At 36.2% G+C, this 17,675-nt stretch overlaps 1 protein-coding gene and 1 pseudogene across 1 annotated transcript; both read right to left on the bottom strand.

Moving 5' to 3' along the window:
- Positions 1–7,686: 7,686 nt before the first annotated feature.
- LOC119536724 (olfactory receptor 4S2-like) lies at positions 7,687–8,613 on the bottom strand. The gene has a single exon (XM_037839515.1). The coding sequence runs from the start codon at positions 8,611–8,613 to the stop codon at positions 7,687–7,689; it is 927 nt and encodes a 308-aa protein (XP_037695443.1).
- A 7,716-nt stretch (positions 8,614–16,329) lies between these two features.
- On the bottom strand, positions 16,330–17,262 carry LOC119537839 (annotated as a pseudogene).
- Positions 17,263–17,675: the final 413 nt, after the last annotated feature.

Here is a 17,675-nt window from a genome sequence, read left to right as displayed (position 1 = left end):
AAGAATCCATCAGTCTGCCTGTTCCAACATTGCTTTAACTGCCATAGTTTCATAATAATCCAAAAAAAGGATGCTCACCTTTTTGTTCTTTTAAAAATTAGCTTAACTACTCAGGATATCAACTATTCTTGAATTTTAGAATCAGTTTTTCAAATTTTATGAAATTGCACTCAGATATTTGATTTTTAATTTAAAGTGTGTGGGTTAAATTGGGAAAAAAACTGACATCTTTATTTTATTGATCCTTCCTAAACATAAATATTTTATATGTCATTACTTGCCTCTGACTTCTTATATTATTCAGAAAAATTCAAGGAGGTGATTCTATTTTCAAAGAATTTTAAAAATTAAGAAAATATTATGCCACAATTCAGGACCATTGCAACTGGACTTTTGCTTATGTAACCAAGATACTTCCAGAGATTTTGAAAGAAATCAAATAGAAGGTGTTAAGTTGGGGTACTTGAATCAAATTCAAATCACAAGTCCTTGAATTCCCTAAAATAATACTCAAAATTCCTATATATGTCAAATGTTTATTTCTCTAAAACAATTCCAGAGGAATCCATACCAAGTAGAGGGCATTGGTCAACAACATCCAAAATCTTCAGGAGCATGCTGAAAAATTTTAATCAAGGTATAAGATTAATTTTTTTATAAAACTCAGCCTTGAGTGTTATGACACATTTTAAATCAGGTAACTACTAGTTAGAAAATGTAAGTAAGAGATGTAGTGTATGTAGTGTAATAATTGCACCAAAAGAAAATTTCCATTTTAACTAGAAAATTGCATGACTTGGCCCCATGAGTGTGCAATGAGCCTGGTGAGGAAAGAAAGTGGTTCTACTCAGAGAGATAGAAACTGGTCACACAGATCAAGTGAAGACTCATCTCTGGATGCAGGTTGCCTCTCCAATGGTGCTACCATAAAAGGAAGCACCAGAAAGTGGACTAAAGGTCAAAAATAATGAGCACTCCTGGCTTAGAATGGAAAATGAACTTGGAAATAATGTAAATTGCAGGAAGCCATAACTGTAGGAAGCCCATACATGAAGAAACACTTTTCCGCCAAGATCTGCTTTTTGCGCTTCTTTTTCTCTATCCATTATTTTTAATGGCATGAAAATATTCTGAAGGCTCTGTGCCAGTTTTGATGTATTAGGTCCCCCAATACCCCATGTTCTTTGATGCAATCCAGTGCTGGCAGATATTTTAGTGTTGATTAGGATGGAACTTATCAGTTCAGTGTTTCATGGAAATGTGACTCAATCAACTGTGGATAGACCTTTAATTGGATTATTTCCATGGAGGTGGTGCCCCACCCATTCAGGGTGGGTCTTTATTGGATCACTGGAGTCCTTTAAAAAGAGCTACACAGCCCCAGATAAAGAACAGCTGTGAGTGACATTTTGGAGAGCAACTGAGAGAGACATTTTGGAGACAGCTGCTGAATGCAGACTTATGCTACCCCAGAGGTTGCTCCAGAGAAGCTAAGAGAAGACAAATCACCCAAAAAGCAACATATTGAAGAACACACAGGAGCTGAGAGAGGAGCTTGAACACATCCCGGGATCAGCAGATGCCAGCCCCAAGCCTTCCCAACTAACAGGTTTTCTGGATGCTATTGGCCTTCCTTTGTTGAAGGTATACTCAAGTTTAGGCCTTAATTTGGACACTTTTATGGCCTTTGGACTGTAAATTTATAACCAAATAAACCCCTTTTGTAAAAGTCAATCCATTTCTTGTATTTTGCATAATGGCAGCATTGGCAAACCAAAACGGGCTGTTTCTGAGATGGTCACACATGAGTTCAGTGATTAAATAATGAACCCATTGCTGTCTAATGACATTACTGCATTTTCAGGATTTCACACAGTGGCAATCAATGGGAAATACTTAGAGTATATAGTGCCCTTTTCCTACCCTTGAAAGATAGATAACCACATTGTTATTTAGGGAAATCAGAGATTTAAAAATCATTCTTGAGGTATAATATTGAAATTATGTCTCAAAATTTATATGAAAAAAATGTTTCTTCTTTTCTGTTAATTACTTCTGTGAGCCTGTGTACAAAGGCAGTAGATCAGATGATCTTGTCCCTTTCTGCTCTGACATTCTGGAACTTATTTTGTCCCTTCTGATCCCAGACATCATGGATATGATTGTCCTTTTATTTGGGAAAATTTTAAAGACCACATGGTTTTGTGGTCATTTTCCACTTTAGGAAACAGATATCTTGACTGAGATACCTCTCACAGGTATAAGAGCTCCTAGGCACTTCTAGTTTTGGAGATTTCTATTATTACAAAAAATAACAATAATGCAATGTCAAACAAAAGTTACAAATTTTGTGCATTTTAATACCCTACATTGAACAAATTATGCTTCTAAATAATACAATGCAATACAGATATACTATTCTCAGTATAATTATGGAAGTATGAATGTATGCATACTGTAATTAATCCTTTGCATCGTATCAGTGGTGTACTCCAATAATTAGAAGCTTTAAGTTCTATGGTGAAAAAATGATTTCAATCATATAAATGTACTTCTATTTATAACCTCATTTAAAATGTGTTCATGAGTACACGATTGATGTTTTTTGTAATGTGCAGCATGCAAAATACCCCCCACCTCCTCATGAAACACCTTGAACTTAAGAAGGTACACTGCTGAAGAGTTGGGCATTTCTGGGTACTATTGTTAATCCTTGTTGCTCAGCACACAAATTCCCTCCTTTGAGGTTTTCTTTAACCATTCAAACTATGTAAAACTTTTGTCCCTCTGGTCAGGCAGAGGCAGACCCTCATATCATAGAGAAATAAATTATATTGGACTAAGAAACTAGTTGGACTGACTGAAACTGGGGTATAGGCTAAGATCACCTTTGGTCTATGAAGGGTTTCTTTCATCTCTACAGGAATCCTCAAGCCATGTGGAATGAAAGGGACCTCTTAAAATCTTCCAGGGACATCCCTCCCACAACAAATGGGAGGAACATAACTGAGGCCCAGAAAATGGGTAAAAGTTCACCAAGTTTGAAAATGTGAGAGAACAAAAACTGAATTTTTTGTGTGTTCCTTCCTCTACACCACAGCACCCATTAAACATATTAATTCTATACATTTAATGTATTATTATACTATGTGTAACAGGAAGACAAGTTTTAAGGTCAGGAGTCCATTTGATGAAATTAGTTTTAAGTGATGAAGATTTCAACAACAGTTTTTCCCTTCCAAAAATTCTACATGTATACAATTTGAAAAACTAAGGCGTTTAGAGCCTTAAGGAGAGGCACATAAAGGATGAAGTATATTGAAAGTGAGACAAGAAAGAAAAGAGCTGATCAAGGCAGATCTAGTTTTTTGTTGTTCAAACACATTTATTTACTTTTAAAATTCAGTTTTATTGAGATATGTTTGAAGTGGGTTCCTTTCCCCCTTGGCCTGTAACATTTGCAGGGTAAGAATGTTGTGTAAGTGGCATTGAGCCATGAGAAGAAGGAAGTGAAACTGCGGTTATACGCATCAGCCAAGCATAACCGTTATAACAATCAACAATTGCACTGTTTCCAAGTGAAACTTTTTGTAACCAAGTGAAACTTTTTGTAAGATTTCTTTATGTCAACTTTACTAAATTGTCTTTTGTAACCAATAGCTAACTGCCAACTCTGCTTCTGTTAAAATAGCTTGCTTGCATTTCCAGGATGTGGTTTCTGTCTATGTGTGTTTCCAGGATGTGGTTTCTGTCTATATAAGGCACCAGCACACACAGGTTGGGGCTGCTCACTAATTTCCCTGTGTGGAGTGACTGTGAGCAGTCACCAGCCGGCTAATAAAGGCTCTTTAAATTCTGTTTGGCTGTCTCGTATTTCAACTCGTGGGCACCGTAACAATATTCACATTCCATACAGTCATCCACAGTGTACAATTATTCACAGTATCATCATATAGTTGTGGATCCATCACCACGACCAATTTTTGAACATTTTCATTACCCCCCCCAAAAATAAGACTAAAAATACAATTATAAAAGGACACCAAAAACAGACTATCCCTCCATACCTCCTTTATTCATTTAATTTTTGTCCCCATTTTTCTATTCATCTGTTACAACACTGGATAAAGGGAGTATGAGCCACAAGTGTTTCACAATCACACAGTCACACCATGTAACCCACATAGTTATACAATCATTTTCAAGAATCAAGGCAACTGGTTGCAGTTCAACAATTTCAGATGTTTCCTTCTAGCTATTCCAATACACTAAAAACTAAAAGGGATATCTATATAAGACATAAGAATAACCTCCAGAATGACCTCTCAACTCTATCTGAAATCTCTCAGTCTCTGAAACAGAGTCTGGTTTTGCTATTGGTCTCCTGGTAATTAACTCTTGGCAGGATTATCTACTTTATGAAGGTAAAGATCAATGGAGATGTCTAAAGCTAGATGGGCAAGTGTTTAATTTTGGTGTTTATTTTAAGAAGCATGTTGTTGATGAATATGTAGGCCACATAGTCCAATAATGAATTAAATTAGCTGATTATGAAAAATTCCCTATTTGGTTTTTCTGATAAGGAGACAAGTCTTTCAGGAGTCCTTTTGAACATGGCTGTGTTTATCATTACTAACGTTCTTCCTAGAACTTATCAGCAAAGGAGGGTTGAAAGGAATCTACCCAGGCATGGCTAATATTACATCAATCTTTTTCTGTATGTTAGCCATGGAAGAAAAAGTGGAAGGGAGGCTGGCTGCACACTTAGATATTTAGAATTTGGCCTTTATGTATAAAATAAAATTATGTGCTGTCCCTTGTATCTGTTCTCTCCAGCTTGACTTTTTTCACTGCTCCTTGAAAACTACCTCACACTACATAAATGGGAGGTTTTATAAATTCAAGATGCTTCAAAAACCCCACCTCCACAATTTGACCATGCCATTTTTGGATCATTCAGTTCAATAAGCTGTGTAACAAGACATTCCAGAACTCACAACTTATTCAAAAGTCTTTAATTCTTGCCCACGTATCTGTGGATTAGTTGGGGTTCACCTGATCCAGCTTGGGCATGGCTGAGCTTAATCAGAGCCTTCAGCTTGGATTCAGGTGTACTCCAGGTAACTCTCATTATTGTTCCTCAAAAAAGTTTTATCTTATTCTTTGTATGCCATATTGTATTCAAAGACCATCGCCAAGCAAGAACCGGGCATACCAGAATAGTGGCAAAAAGAAGCATGCTCACTCATGAACTGCAAAAAATAGTTAATTTCTGGAGACCCTGATGTGTGAGAAATGTTTTAATCTCCTAGGTATGTTTAAATAAATAAAAGGGATGACAGATGGAGAAATAGGAAAGCTATCTTTGCACATGCAATAGAGCATTCCATGGAAATGTCTTTAAAATGTATAATGTACCAGAGGCCAGGCTTATAACCACTAGTTAGATGATCAGGGAGACATATTTTCATTGTTTTGCAATATGAAATACATTTCTTCATCTGGAAAATGAGAAGTAGTGACATTTATTTTCATCAAGGAAGGTACCTGCTTCACAAATCCACATCCTCCATCTTGTGACAGCGAAATTAGGAAGCTAAAAAGCTGGCAGTCAATGTAATAATCAGATAGTTACGGAATAAATTGTGGATGTTGACAAGATGTGCCCCAGTGAAACTGGGGAGAGTCTGAGTTCTCATCTTTTTTGGTCATCTGCTGCCAAAGCTCCAAGAGGAGACTCTCCAAGCTCTTCTGATGAGGATTAGCTCAGGAACTTTTATGAATAGAAATGTTTATAAAGTGTTGGAAACTTGGGGACTAATTCACATGCTTTCCTTCCCAGCTTTAGAGTGTCATGAATACATCAGCCTTTACCTTCTTAGGGTCCTCAGACCTGCCATATCACTGATATTCCACTACATTCAAACACTTAGTGCTAAGGAAAATCGGAAAGAGTATTGTGGAAAAATTATCCCATAAATAATGCATATTTGTTTGTTTTCTAAATCAGTCAATTTTAGCTCTCTTTTTGTTGGTAGGAAGAGCAAATGGGAGTGTAAAACCAAAGTAATGCTCTTATAGTCTTCTTAAGCTCTAAGAATGTCAAATATCTAGTTCCAGTGTTTCCAAATTCAAGTTTCCTGAGCACTGACCCCTGGCTTCATAAATATCACCAAAGAAGCTCTTAAAAAATACCAATTTTTCTATGCTTCTCAACCCCAGCCTTCTGAATCAGAATCCCTTGTACTAGATTATCTTTCAAAAATCTCCCAAGATCATTCAAATTACTGGGCAAGCACAAATCTAGTCTTCATTTGAAAATGGAAGAAATGGAGGCCCTTAGACCCCACTGTTGGGGACAATAACCAGGGATTTATATAATCACAGGGCAAAGGACCTTGATTTCTTAATTATACATTTTAAACTAGATTTCTTGCTGCTTTTGAGCTTTCCTGCTGCTTAGCAACATCAGCAAGCATTTAGTAAGCCTTAACTCTGTGAAACCCTTAACTTGAGTAATATTTACACACACATACACAGACACGTGCATGCACACACATATGCACACATGCCACAAGCATAACATGTATACAGTAATTGGATAATCTGATTAGTAGAAGAGGCAATGGAACAATGGTGGAGGGGTCTTCAGTGAAATGTTCACCTGTTACAGGAAAAAAAAAAAAAAAAGCCCAGGTTGTGTCTCATGGTGAAGAAGAAACATATCACTGAGGCAAGTATCACTTCAAATGAAAAAACATATTTTTCTATTTCCAAAATGCATCTCTATGGAATTCACAGTTGGAAATTCTGATTAGGTAAGTCAAGAAAGCAATGAAAACTTGTTCATTGTGTTCATTAAAGTTGTTTGTTTTAGAATATTGGAGGAAATATGGCTTCTCAACCATGGATTCCTTTAAATTGTATTTGCCCCTTTCATCTGAGTCACAGTCACCTATTCCTCACAGCTAACTGTTTTTAATTCAGCTTCTTCAATTGTTCCTGTTAGTCACTGTGATGGTTTGGAGCTGTATGTACTGCAGAAAAGTGTGTTATTGAAGTTAATCCATTCCTGTGGGTGTGGATCCATTGTAAGTAGGAGCTATTGCTATTAATTTAAGATGTGACCCACCACATCCAATGGGTCTTAATCCTCTTTTTGGGGTCCTTTGTAAGAGAATGAAATTCAGACAAAGAGAGAGAAATCCATAGAAGCAAGAAGCTGAAAGCAATGGGGCTTGGAAGAGAAGGGCGAGACCGGCAGATGCCTCCAGGTGCCTTGCAGCTGCAGGGGAGTCCAGGATTGCCGGAGGCTGGTTTCCAGTGAGAAAACATTGGCTGATAATGCTTTGATTTGGACATTTTTCTCAGCCTCCAAACCATAAGCTTGTAAGCTAATAAATTCCCATTGTTAATAACAACCCATTTTATAGTGTCTGCTTCTGGCAGACTAGTAAACTAGAACAGTCACTTTATAATAATAGGTACAGCTGGATAAAGAATATATATATTACATTACAGTAAGCAGAAGCACTACCTTATTCCTGTAAAATGTGCTATTTAATTTATCCTCACCAAATCTCTGCAAGGTTTGTATTATTGTCTTCATTGTGCGGATAAGTTAACCAAAGCTGAGAAAATTTAACATCATAAAGCTTAATGCATCATTAGTTCAAATTTTTGCTACTAGCCTCTCAAAAAAACTTTCCTGTCCCACAGTTTCTTCATTGCATTCTTTACTTCTGCATTTCTCAATGTATAAATCAGGGGATTTAACATGGGGGTGATAATGGTGTAAAAGAGAGCCACCATCTTATCCCCTGAAAAGGTAGTATCAGGGCGCATGTACGTGAAAGTGCAGGGACCAAAAAAGATGATGACCACAGCAATGTGGGAGCCACAGGTAGACAGAGCTTTGTGCCTGCCCACTGCTGACTGCTTCCTCAGGGACACCAGGATGACAGTATAGGAGATTAGCAAGGTAATAAAGCTCCCCAGAGCGATGGTCCCACTGTTGGCTGTCACAACCATACCAATAACATATGTGTCTCTGCAGGCAACTTTCAGCAGAGGATGGACATCACAAAAGTAGTGATCAATCTCATTGGGTCCACAAAAGGGTAGCTGGACCACCAGAGCCACTGGGATAATGGAGTGTATGAACCCACCTATCCAGATCCCCAACAACATGTTATTGCATCTGTTCTGGTCCATGATGGTCATATATTGTAGGGTTTTACAGATGGCCACGTAATGATCATAGGCCATTAGGACAAGAAGGAAGATCTCAGTACAACCAAGGAAATGTACCCCAAAGAGCTGCAACACACACCCCACATAAGAGATAACTTTAGTCTTGGCTAATAGGTCAACAATCATCTTAGGAGCTGTCACCGAGGAGTAACAAATGTCCACAAAAGACAAATAGCTGAGAAAAAAATACATAGGAGACTTGAAAAGTTTGCCAGTGCAAACTGTCAGCATGATGAGGAGGTTTCCCAGAAGAATGGCTGTATAGAAGAAAGTAAACACCACAAAACAAACTTTTGCAACCTCTGGGTTCTGAGAAAGACCCCAGAAAATGAATTCAGTTGCATTGTTTATTTTTTCCATGGAATTAATACAGCAGGGCAAATTCCCAAGAGAAAATTAAATTATCTGAAAGAAAAACATGAAAGGACAAACAGCATCATTTCTCATGCAGAACATATAGACATTCAAAGCCGTTGATAATGGGAATTGTGTACTTACTGCTGCTTGGCTCAAATACTCTAGCATTTTAAGTCATATATTCTGAATATCTTGTCTCCATACAAAGGCAATTCATTTTCTTCAGATCAGCAAAAAAAAAGCCCAGAGAGATGAAACAAATCCTCCATGTCACCCACCTAAAAAAGTCCCACCTCCCTTAAATTTTTTATTAAAGTTACTCATCTGTTTTTTCCTCGACTTTTATTTAGTTTGTATTCTATAAAACACTCAACCTAATTTTGAAACAAACTTGTGTTTGGGATATGGTAATACTTCTCTATCTGGAAAAGTTCATCTCTTGTTTGACCAAGAAAAGAGAACTTATGCCCTTGTTTTCCCTTCTGAACACAGCCAGGCCTGGTCACTGCATTCGTCAGTGAGGACTCATGTAGTTGAGACTGAATGACTTCTGCACGTTCTCCTACTTAAGAAACTGAGATCAGATTATTCTTTCCAATCTGATCTCAAGATTTTTACTGTCAGAAGGTGGTATAGTACAGTAAAAAGAGAACCAAAATTATACCAACCAAAATGATACAAACCTGATTAACTGGGCTATAATGGTTAATAATTTAAATTCATGGGGCTTCTGTTTCCCTATGTGTGAAATGAGAATTTTTATTTCACCATCATCTCTATCATTGTAAGACTGGTTTACACAATTATATTAAATGACTTGCCAGTCTGCAATAGTCATATAATTCTCATAAAGATGTAGAGATAAGATAAGATAAAGCAATAAAAGAAAGTTGCTGGAGACAAAGCAAGTTCTGTTTGATTTGAAAGGTGGGAAATGAAGTCTCAGGTAATTTCTCCATCTTCAAACTGTGAGTGTTTGAGGACTTTCCAGCTTTACTTTGCCTTGATATTTCAAACATTTGTCTGTTGACTTAAAAAAAAGATGGAAAAATCCTATCCTTTAACCTCACCACTCCTTCATGTAATCTTCTAATCTCATGTTAGCTTATATTAGTTCTCCCAGTTTGGATGAATTAAATTTCTGGAAGAGGTCATCACTGAAAGATAATGTAAATAGGTCTAGGAAAATTCAGTCATGGTATTTCAAGTACTTTTGGAGGATTCACTGGAGTGTCTGGGTGGAAATAGTTTATGGAATAGTTTTGATTAAAGGTCATTTCATGGTGCTTCCTCAAATCAAGCCATAGATGTAAATAATTCCTCTAATTATACAATAGGCTATGGTTACACAGTATCTTGGATAATCATTAGGAATTTTACCCACTTGTGGGCACATCGCTTCAACATCCTTGTCAAATTTAGTGACCACAGCTGTTACTGAACTCTGTGCTCTCAGCTACCCCTTTGCAGCAACCCTATGCCTGGAACATCCAGCTTTGAGAAAACTGTGTTGTTGTGTGTCCTCAGGTCTATAAATTAGAGTGGGCGGAAGTACAGCTGTTTCTTCTATTATGCAATGTAAAATGATAATAATACCCATACTGATAATGTACTAATTCAGATTTAGAGCTGGAGCACATCCCTCTGCTTTTACATGCTGAGTCTTCTTTGGCTTTTCTTTCTGAATTAAAAAATAAATACCATTCCCCACTGAGAGAGCTTCATTTTAAGGAGGCTCAACAATGCAATTTGACAACTGTTAATTTTGTTGTTTGAATTTCATTGATCAGAAACTTAGTATTCGTAAAGTGGATTGAATTGTGACACCATTGTCCATATCATAAGGTCCTAGAGGAGTCCTGCTGCCTCCTTGAATCAAGGTCGCACACAAAGGATTCCTTCCTCCCCTTTCTGACCTTCTCAAATCTGATGCAGCCTCACTTTCCTTTGAAATTATAAAGCTTATCATTGACATTGCCTTATTCATTTGCATGCTACTCTATCTCATAGTCAAGAATGGATACACTTTATTATCTTAATAGCATCCTCTTAATAATTTTACTTGCCCCTTACTTCTGAGATTAGTATCATACAAATATACTACACAGCTCAAAATACAGAATTTTAATTGATTCCTTATTTTCCCCTAAAATGTTTATATAGACAAATTAGTTTTTAAGAGAAAAATAGCTCACCAGTATTTTCCAGGGTTTCAGTTATGCTTTGATTTCATATTTCTTCCTGAGATAATTGAAGAACAGCTGACCAAAATAAAGTAGGAATGCTGTACAGAGAACTGCTTTGTGAATAATTAGTGTCAGGGAATCTCTCTTTCCACGAACACAGGGGCTGGTAGGAATCAGTCTTCATTGATCCTTGTCCTATCTACCACATACTGAGGTCTACCATTTCACAGGATATTGGATGATAAATCTAATTTTCTTTACTTCTTGTAAGTCTATATAAAGAGAATGATGCAAAATGATAATGACCTTGGGGACAGCCTTGACCCAATGTCTCCCTCCATAGCCAGAACCACGTCACAGACTTAAAATTAGCTTTAATCTTCTTTTGTCTTTTCACTTATTTCAAAAAATAAAAATGTTATCTTTTCTGTGATATTTAAAATCCAGTCATTTCTCACATTAAGATCTTCAACAGCAGTGTAAAACATTTCAATAAGCATGTGTGATTTATGTGATTGTTTTATGCTGTATATCTTACAATTGGGCTAATGTAAAAAATCACAATCTCTGTTTTGGGGATTTTTAGATGTTGAATTTGCATTGTTTTGCTCCTTAAAAAGTTCTATTTGATTTGAAAATAATGGATTCAATAGTGCTACTGGGGTTCATTGCTTTTCTTCTTGATTCTCTGCTAATTTCTGGAGAAAGAAACAGGAAGATGTTTCTCTCCAGCCTATACTTGGGAATAATTGTAATGTAAGCTTTCATTCCTCCTTTTACTTTTTGAGAGAAAATCATTAAGGTTGATCTTGATTTTCTACATCCCTTTCCTATTACTATTCTTTCTTTTTCTCTTATTCTGGCTTTTCTTCCTTTTCCCTTCCTACCCTCATCTCCCCTTCTTCTTTTATCACATGATGATAGAAACATCACATAAATGAGATGTTGTTCATACTCACTGTTGGGAATAGTAGAAAAATGAGGGAAAAATAAAGGGCAAGAAGTGAAGAGGCAGTATGTGATAAGGGTAGTAGAAACATTCAAGATGATTTAGTGAGTGTACTAGTTTCCAACTGCTGCTGTAACAAATTACCAGAAACTTGGTGGTTTAAAACAACACAAAGGTATCGTCTTACAGATCTGGTGGTCATAAGTCCAAAAAAGTTCTCACTGGGCAGAAATCATGGTCCTGGAAGTGCTGCGTTCCTGCTGAAGTCTCTGGGGAGATCCATTTCCTTGCTTTTCCCTACTTCTAGAGGCTACCTGCATTCCTTGGTTCATAGCCCCTTCCCACATCTCCAAAGCCATCCTAGCATCTTGAAATCTCCCCGATTCTGCCTTCCTCTTTTGCCTTGCTCTTCCACTTTAAAGAACTGTTGTGATTATATTGAGTTCACCTGGGTAATCCAGGATAATCCCTGTATTTTAAAGTCAGTCAATAAGCAACCTCAATTTCTCCTTTTCATGTAACATAGCACACTCACAGGTTACAAGGATTAGACATGGACATCTTTCTGGGCCATTAGTCTATTTATTATACTGTTAGTTAGTTCATTGCATGGCAAAATCAGTCTGCCTTCTTTATCCCCACATTGCAAAATGTACTTTAAGGTCTAGGAGATTTTTGAAAATATGTTTTGGGAAAATGCTAGATCCTATATGTAAATAATTGGCTATTAATGTTCATATTTTATGCAATGGTAGGAATATGAGCAAGAGAGGGATATCATATGAGAATAACCTTGGGGGGGGAAAGACAGTCATGTGCCATGTGCATAGGTGGAGAATATGTGTTTTCTAATGGTATCAGGGTTTTGCTAAAAAGCAAGATATCCTGCCAGGGACTATGAAAGTATAGGTTATATATTTGTAGCTTTCAGAACCTAAAATAAATCTAGATCAGGTTTGTTTATAGTAAAACCCAAACCTTTTGTGGGGGATGGGGTGGGGTGGGCAGGTTTCTTGGAGACTACTTACAAAACTGGTAACTTCTGTATTTATTGATGTGAACATTTCCATAAAGTTGATATGTATAAAAAAAGGAAAAAAGAAAAAGAGGAAATATAATGTTTAGATATACAGATTTTTAAAAGTATTAAAATATATCCTGTGGAACATAGCAAAAGTCTTTTAATTAAATGTCCTCATCATCGGCAACAGCATTCAAAAGAATCCATGCAGATTTAGAATATTTCTCAGTTTTAAAAAATATTTTTGACATAGAAAATATTTTATGTATTCTTTAACAATATTTGTATAGCACATTATGGTAAACTGTAAGGGATTTAAGGGTATCAAGGGGTGACTTAATAGAAAAATGTTTACTTTATGCTGTATAAACTTCAAACTAAATATTTTCAATCATGGTAAATGAGAAACTGAGCTTTTGTTCTGTGAACATAACTTTTCATGTCAGTTTTTATGCCTGATATGGTCACTGTGGTGACTGGGAGCTCTGTAATCCAGAAAACTTAATCCATTCCTATGAGTATGAACCCTTGTAAATAGGAATTATGGATGCAGTTACTTCAGTTAAGGTGTGGCCCAATTCAATCATGATGCATTAAGTCATTATTGAAGGTCAAATAGGGATGTGTGCAAAGAGAGAAAGTGAAAGGGAGCAGCAAGAGGCTGGAAGTCAAAGGAAACAGGAAGAGAAAGAAACCAGCAGAGGCTGCCATGTGCATTGCCATGTGACAGAAAAGCCGAGGACCAGGGTTCCCAGCAGCCAGGCCCAGAATGCCAAAGTCTTCAGGGAGAAAGTATCAACTTCATGATGCCTTGATTGTGGATTTCTCCTAGCCACAAAACTGTGAGCCAATAAATCCCTGTTGGTATATGTCTTAGCAGACAGGAAACTAAAACAATTACCTTCATTTTTTAACTCTTGTCATTCCTACAGAAAGCATTGTAAGGATAGTATGAGTAACTCCCATACCATCTTTTACTCAGATTCACCAATTGTCTACATTTTTTTCCTTTTTAGTTTTTCTCTTCCATCTCTTCTTCCTTTTTTCCTTATTTCTCCCTTCCTTCCTTCTTTCCTTCCTTCCTTCTTTATTTAATTTATTCTTTCTTTCTTTCCATGCTTCTTTTCTTCTTTGCTTCCTTCATTCCTTTCTTCCATTTATAAATATAGACATACTTGTTTTCTGAACAATTTGAGGGTAAATTCATGGCATTGTGCCTTTTTAACCCTAAGTTCTTCCATGCATAACCACTGTAGAATTATATTTTAAAAACTCAAGGGAATTTTACCTTAATATAACATTATCCAACCCAGTTCAAATTCAAATTTCAAGGACAGTCACAATGATGCCCTTTTCAGCTATTTTATTTTAGTTTATTCAGGATCTAACCCAAGGTCAAAAATTGCAGTTAGCTATTTCTCTTTAGCCTCTTTAGCCTGCTTTAATCTTCCTTAGTCAGTCTTTTACTTTAATGGCCTTGATAATTCTGAAGCATGTAGGCCAGTAACTTTGTAGATTAACTGAATTTGATTCTGTGCCGTGTTTCCTTATGATTGGATTCAAGTTATGCATTTTTGCAAGGAATAATACAGAGGTGATGATGTATCTTCATTGACAGCATAGAAACAAAAAGCATTGAACACATATTAAAAACACTATTTGTTCCTAAAATGAAAGGATAGTTAAAAATTATAGTTTCTCTTTTAGGTAAATCATTTTTGGAGGGTGTTCTCACTTCAAAATTGTCCACAGGATGGATATGGTATCCCAGATTTTTTTTTTAACAATTGCATCATTTTCCTGGGTATAATTTGACTATTAGTACTTTTGAACCATGCAAAATTTTCCAGAGATTTTTTCCCCTGTATAGATTCTTCTTATTCTGTTATCCTACCTTTATTTTTTCATTTACATTTTAGTTTATTTCTCCTTTACTTTCTACTTTCATTTATTCATCTGAAATGCAAATAGCCATGAAAAGCTGTGTAATGGGTGTAAGCTTGTGTTATTGGTATGGAAGAGTAGATTAGTTTATGATGAATTCATGATATTTTCATTTTTGACTAAATATATGGCCTCCTCATGTATGACTGCAGTGAAAATATGGCACTTCTTAATCTCACAGGAAGAAAAAAAAAAAAAGTGAGAACACAGAAAACTAATGGCATTTAATTGCATTTAGTTTTAAATAATTTTTCACGGGAGGACATGACATTGTTAAGTTTTGCTCAATTAAAGGATTGGAAGCAGTATTATAAATGAAATCCAAACTTGTAATCATCACTTGAGATGTGTTATTATTTAGCACATTGAAACCAATGAATGTAAAATTTCATGATATAACTTTTGGCAGATAAAGCTAAGGTGCTGCTGCTAATCTGCTCTGCCCTCTCATGGCACCAAAATATCATTAGCAATTCTAACTTGAGAATCTACACAATCCCTGTATTAGGACATCTCAACTAGAGAGAAGAAGCAGTTTCCTGCTACAAATGGAGACAGATGTCCTGGGCATTCCTTATATGCCTTTTGTAATTTCATTCATTGCACTGACCCAATACATCTTTAAAAAAATAATATCATACCATTAATTGGCTTCAAACCAGGTTCTTTCTTTCTGCCTTTCCTTCTGGTAAAATATGTTGTTTCTCTGATGCATTTTTACTTTATATTCAGTCTTGATGATACACATTATTTTACTTTCCAAACTCTTAGAGTTTCAGAATTGTATTGCTGCAGCTCATATACATAAATCATAGTGAATAATTCAAGGCCCACTGCAATACTATATTGAAAGCATCCCATAAATAATCCTCTGGTTACCTTAACAAATGCAAACAATGAGAAAAAAATAGTTTATCAGATAAGTACATTAAAAAATCTCTAATTCAAAAACACAGAAGTTTTTAAAGACACACTAGTGATGTAATGGAATGGGTGGTTTTGGTACACTGTGTTGCCTTGCTCTAGAGGCATTCAGGAGGAAGCTGGATACCTAATTGGAAATGTGCTATAAATAAATTAAAGATATATTTAATTTATTAATGGATGCTCTCAAGTTTGAAATGCTGCTATTGAGTAAATATCTTTCTTGTTAATAATTCAGAGTGAAGATTAAGAGTTAGGAAATAGAGTTCACAGTCAGCAATGCCAGAAAAGAGCTCTCAGGAAAGGAACACATCAGACTACTATCCATAAAGTTACCAGGGTGAGGCCACACCATAGGAAAAAGCAAAGAAAATCAGGTGCATTCAATATTAGAGTGCATAGGGGAGTCAGGCTTACATTTTAGATATCAGACAACTTGAGATGCTGAGAATCTGTAAAGAGGAAAGACTTTTAGCACATATTTATCTGAATTAATCTGACACTCATCTTTCTCTGATTACAAAAATAAAAAAAAAAATGTTGCCTTGACATTCAACTTGTCTGTGAACTAGAAATAAATAACAACCCACAACCTTATATACCATTGCATGCTCTTCCCACAATAATAAGATACTATCATATTTGATTTACATACCAATTTTGTCAAAATATGATTAAGTAATTGAACCCTCAAGTCATCCTTTGAATTCTGAGGTAATTTTAATAATCCATAACTTTTTCATGGCATTTTTCACTTCTGCATTCCTTAGTGTGTAGATGAGTGGGTTGAAAAAGGGTATTCCAATGGTATAAAATACTGCTACTATCTTGTCCGTGGAGAAAGTGGTTGGGGGACGTGTATACATGAATGCACATGGACCAAAGGATAAGACGACTACAATGATGTGGGAGCTACAAGTTGATAAGCCTTTTTTCCTCCCTTCTGCACTGTGGTTTCACAGAGAATGTAAGATGACAGCATATGAGATTATCAGAAACAAGAAACTGCTTGAGCAAATGGCCCCACTATTGGACACAAAGAGTAGGTTGATCACATAAGTGTCCATGCAGGCAAGTTTCAACAAGGGCTGTAAATCACAGCAATAATGATCAATCACATGGGGTCCACAGAAAGGCAATCTCAAAACCAGGACAAACTGAGCCATAGAATGTTTGAAAGACCCTATCCAGGCAAGAATAACCAAGATGATGCAGACCTGCCGGCTCATGATGGTTGTGTAACGTAAGGGCTTGCATATGGCCACGTATCGATCAACAGCCATGAAGATTAGGACAAAGACCTCCATACAGCCAAATAAATGCAGAGCAAAGACTTATGTCATGCACTCATTGTAGGTTATGATTTTCTTTGCAGAGAGAGCATCCACAATTAGTCCAGGGGCTGTGGAAGTTGAAAAGCAGACATCGGCAAAAGACAAATAATATAGGAAGAAGTACATGGGGCTCCCAAGTGTCTGACTGAACTTGATGGTCACAATAATGAGCAAATTCCCCACCACTGTTCCCACATATAAAATTAGGAAGAATAAAAACACCATTTTCTGCTTCAAAGGATTCTGTGTCAATCCTAACAGTATGATTTCCGTTACGCTGTTATTTTGCTGCATTGTTTCAGTCAATTTGGGGAAAGGACCCATTAGAAATAGTCATTCTGCAAGGAGAAAAGAAAGAATTTTATACAATGAACACATTTGCAGCTTGAATATAAGGTTATTATTGAACTTCCCCTTTAACAATGGGTAGTCACTTATCTGTGTATTGATTTTTTCTGAATGAAATGCAATTTGTAATATTCAAAATATTTACCTCATGGCATAAGATGATGCAATAGGAAAATAATGAGAAACTACATGGCTCTTCAGACATAATAAACTTTAATTTTGTGGATTTGGCACAAGTGCATAATTTCCTGGGCTGAATGTCTTTCTTTAGTTTTCTGAAAGTCTCTATCAATGTTAGAGATAGTATGTTATAAAAATAGAGAATATCTATCCATAACTTACTTCAGTGAGTGTTCACA

This window comes from Choloepus didactylus, chromosome 6, assembly GCF_015220235.1.
Source record: "Choloepus didactylus isolate mChoDid1 chromosome 6, mChoDid1.pri, whole genome shotgun sequence".
NCBI lineage: Eukaryota > Metazoa > Chordata > Mammalia > Pilosa > Megalonychidae > Choloepus > Choloepus didactylus.
Note: the sequence above shows the minus strand (reverse complement) of the source record. Positions and strands in the feature narration are given on the sequence as shown.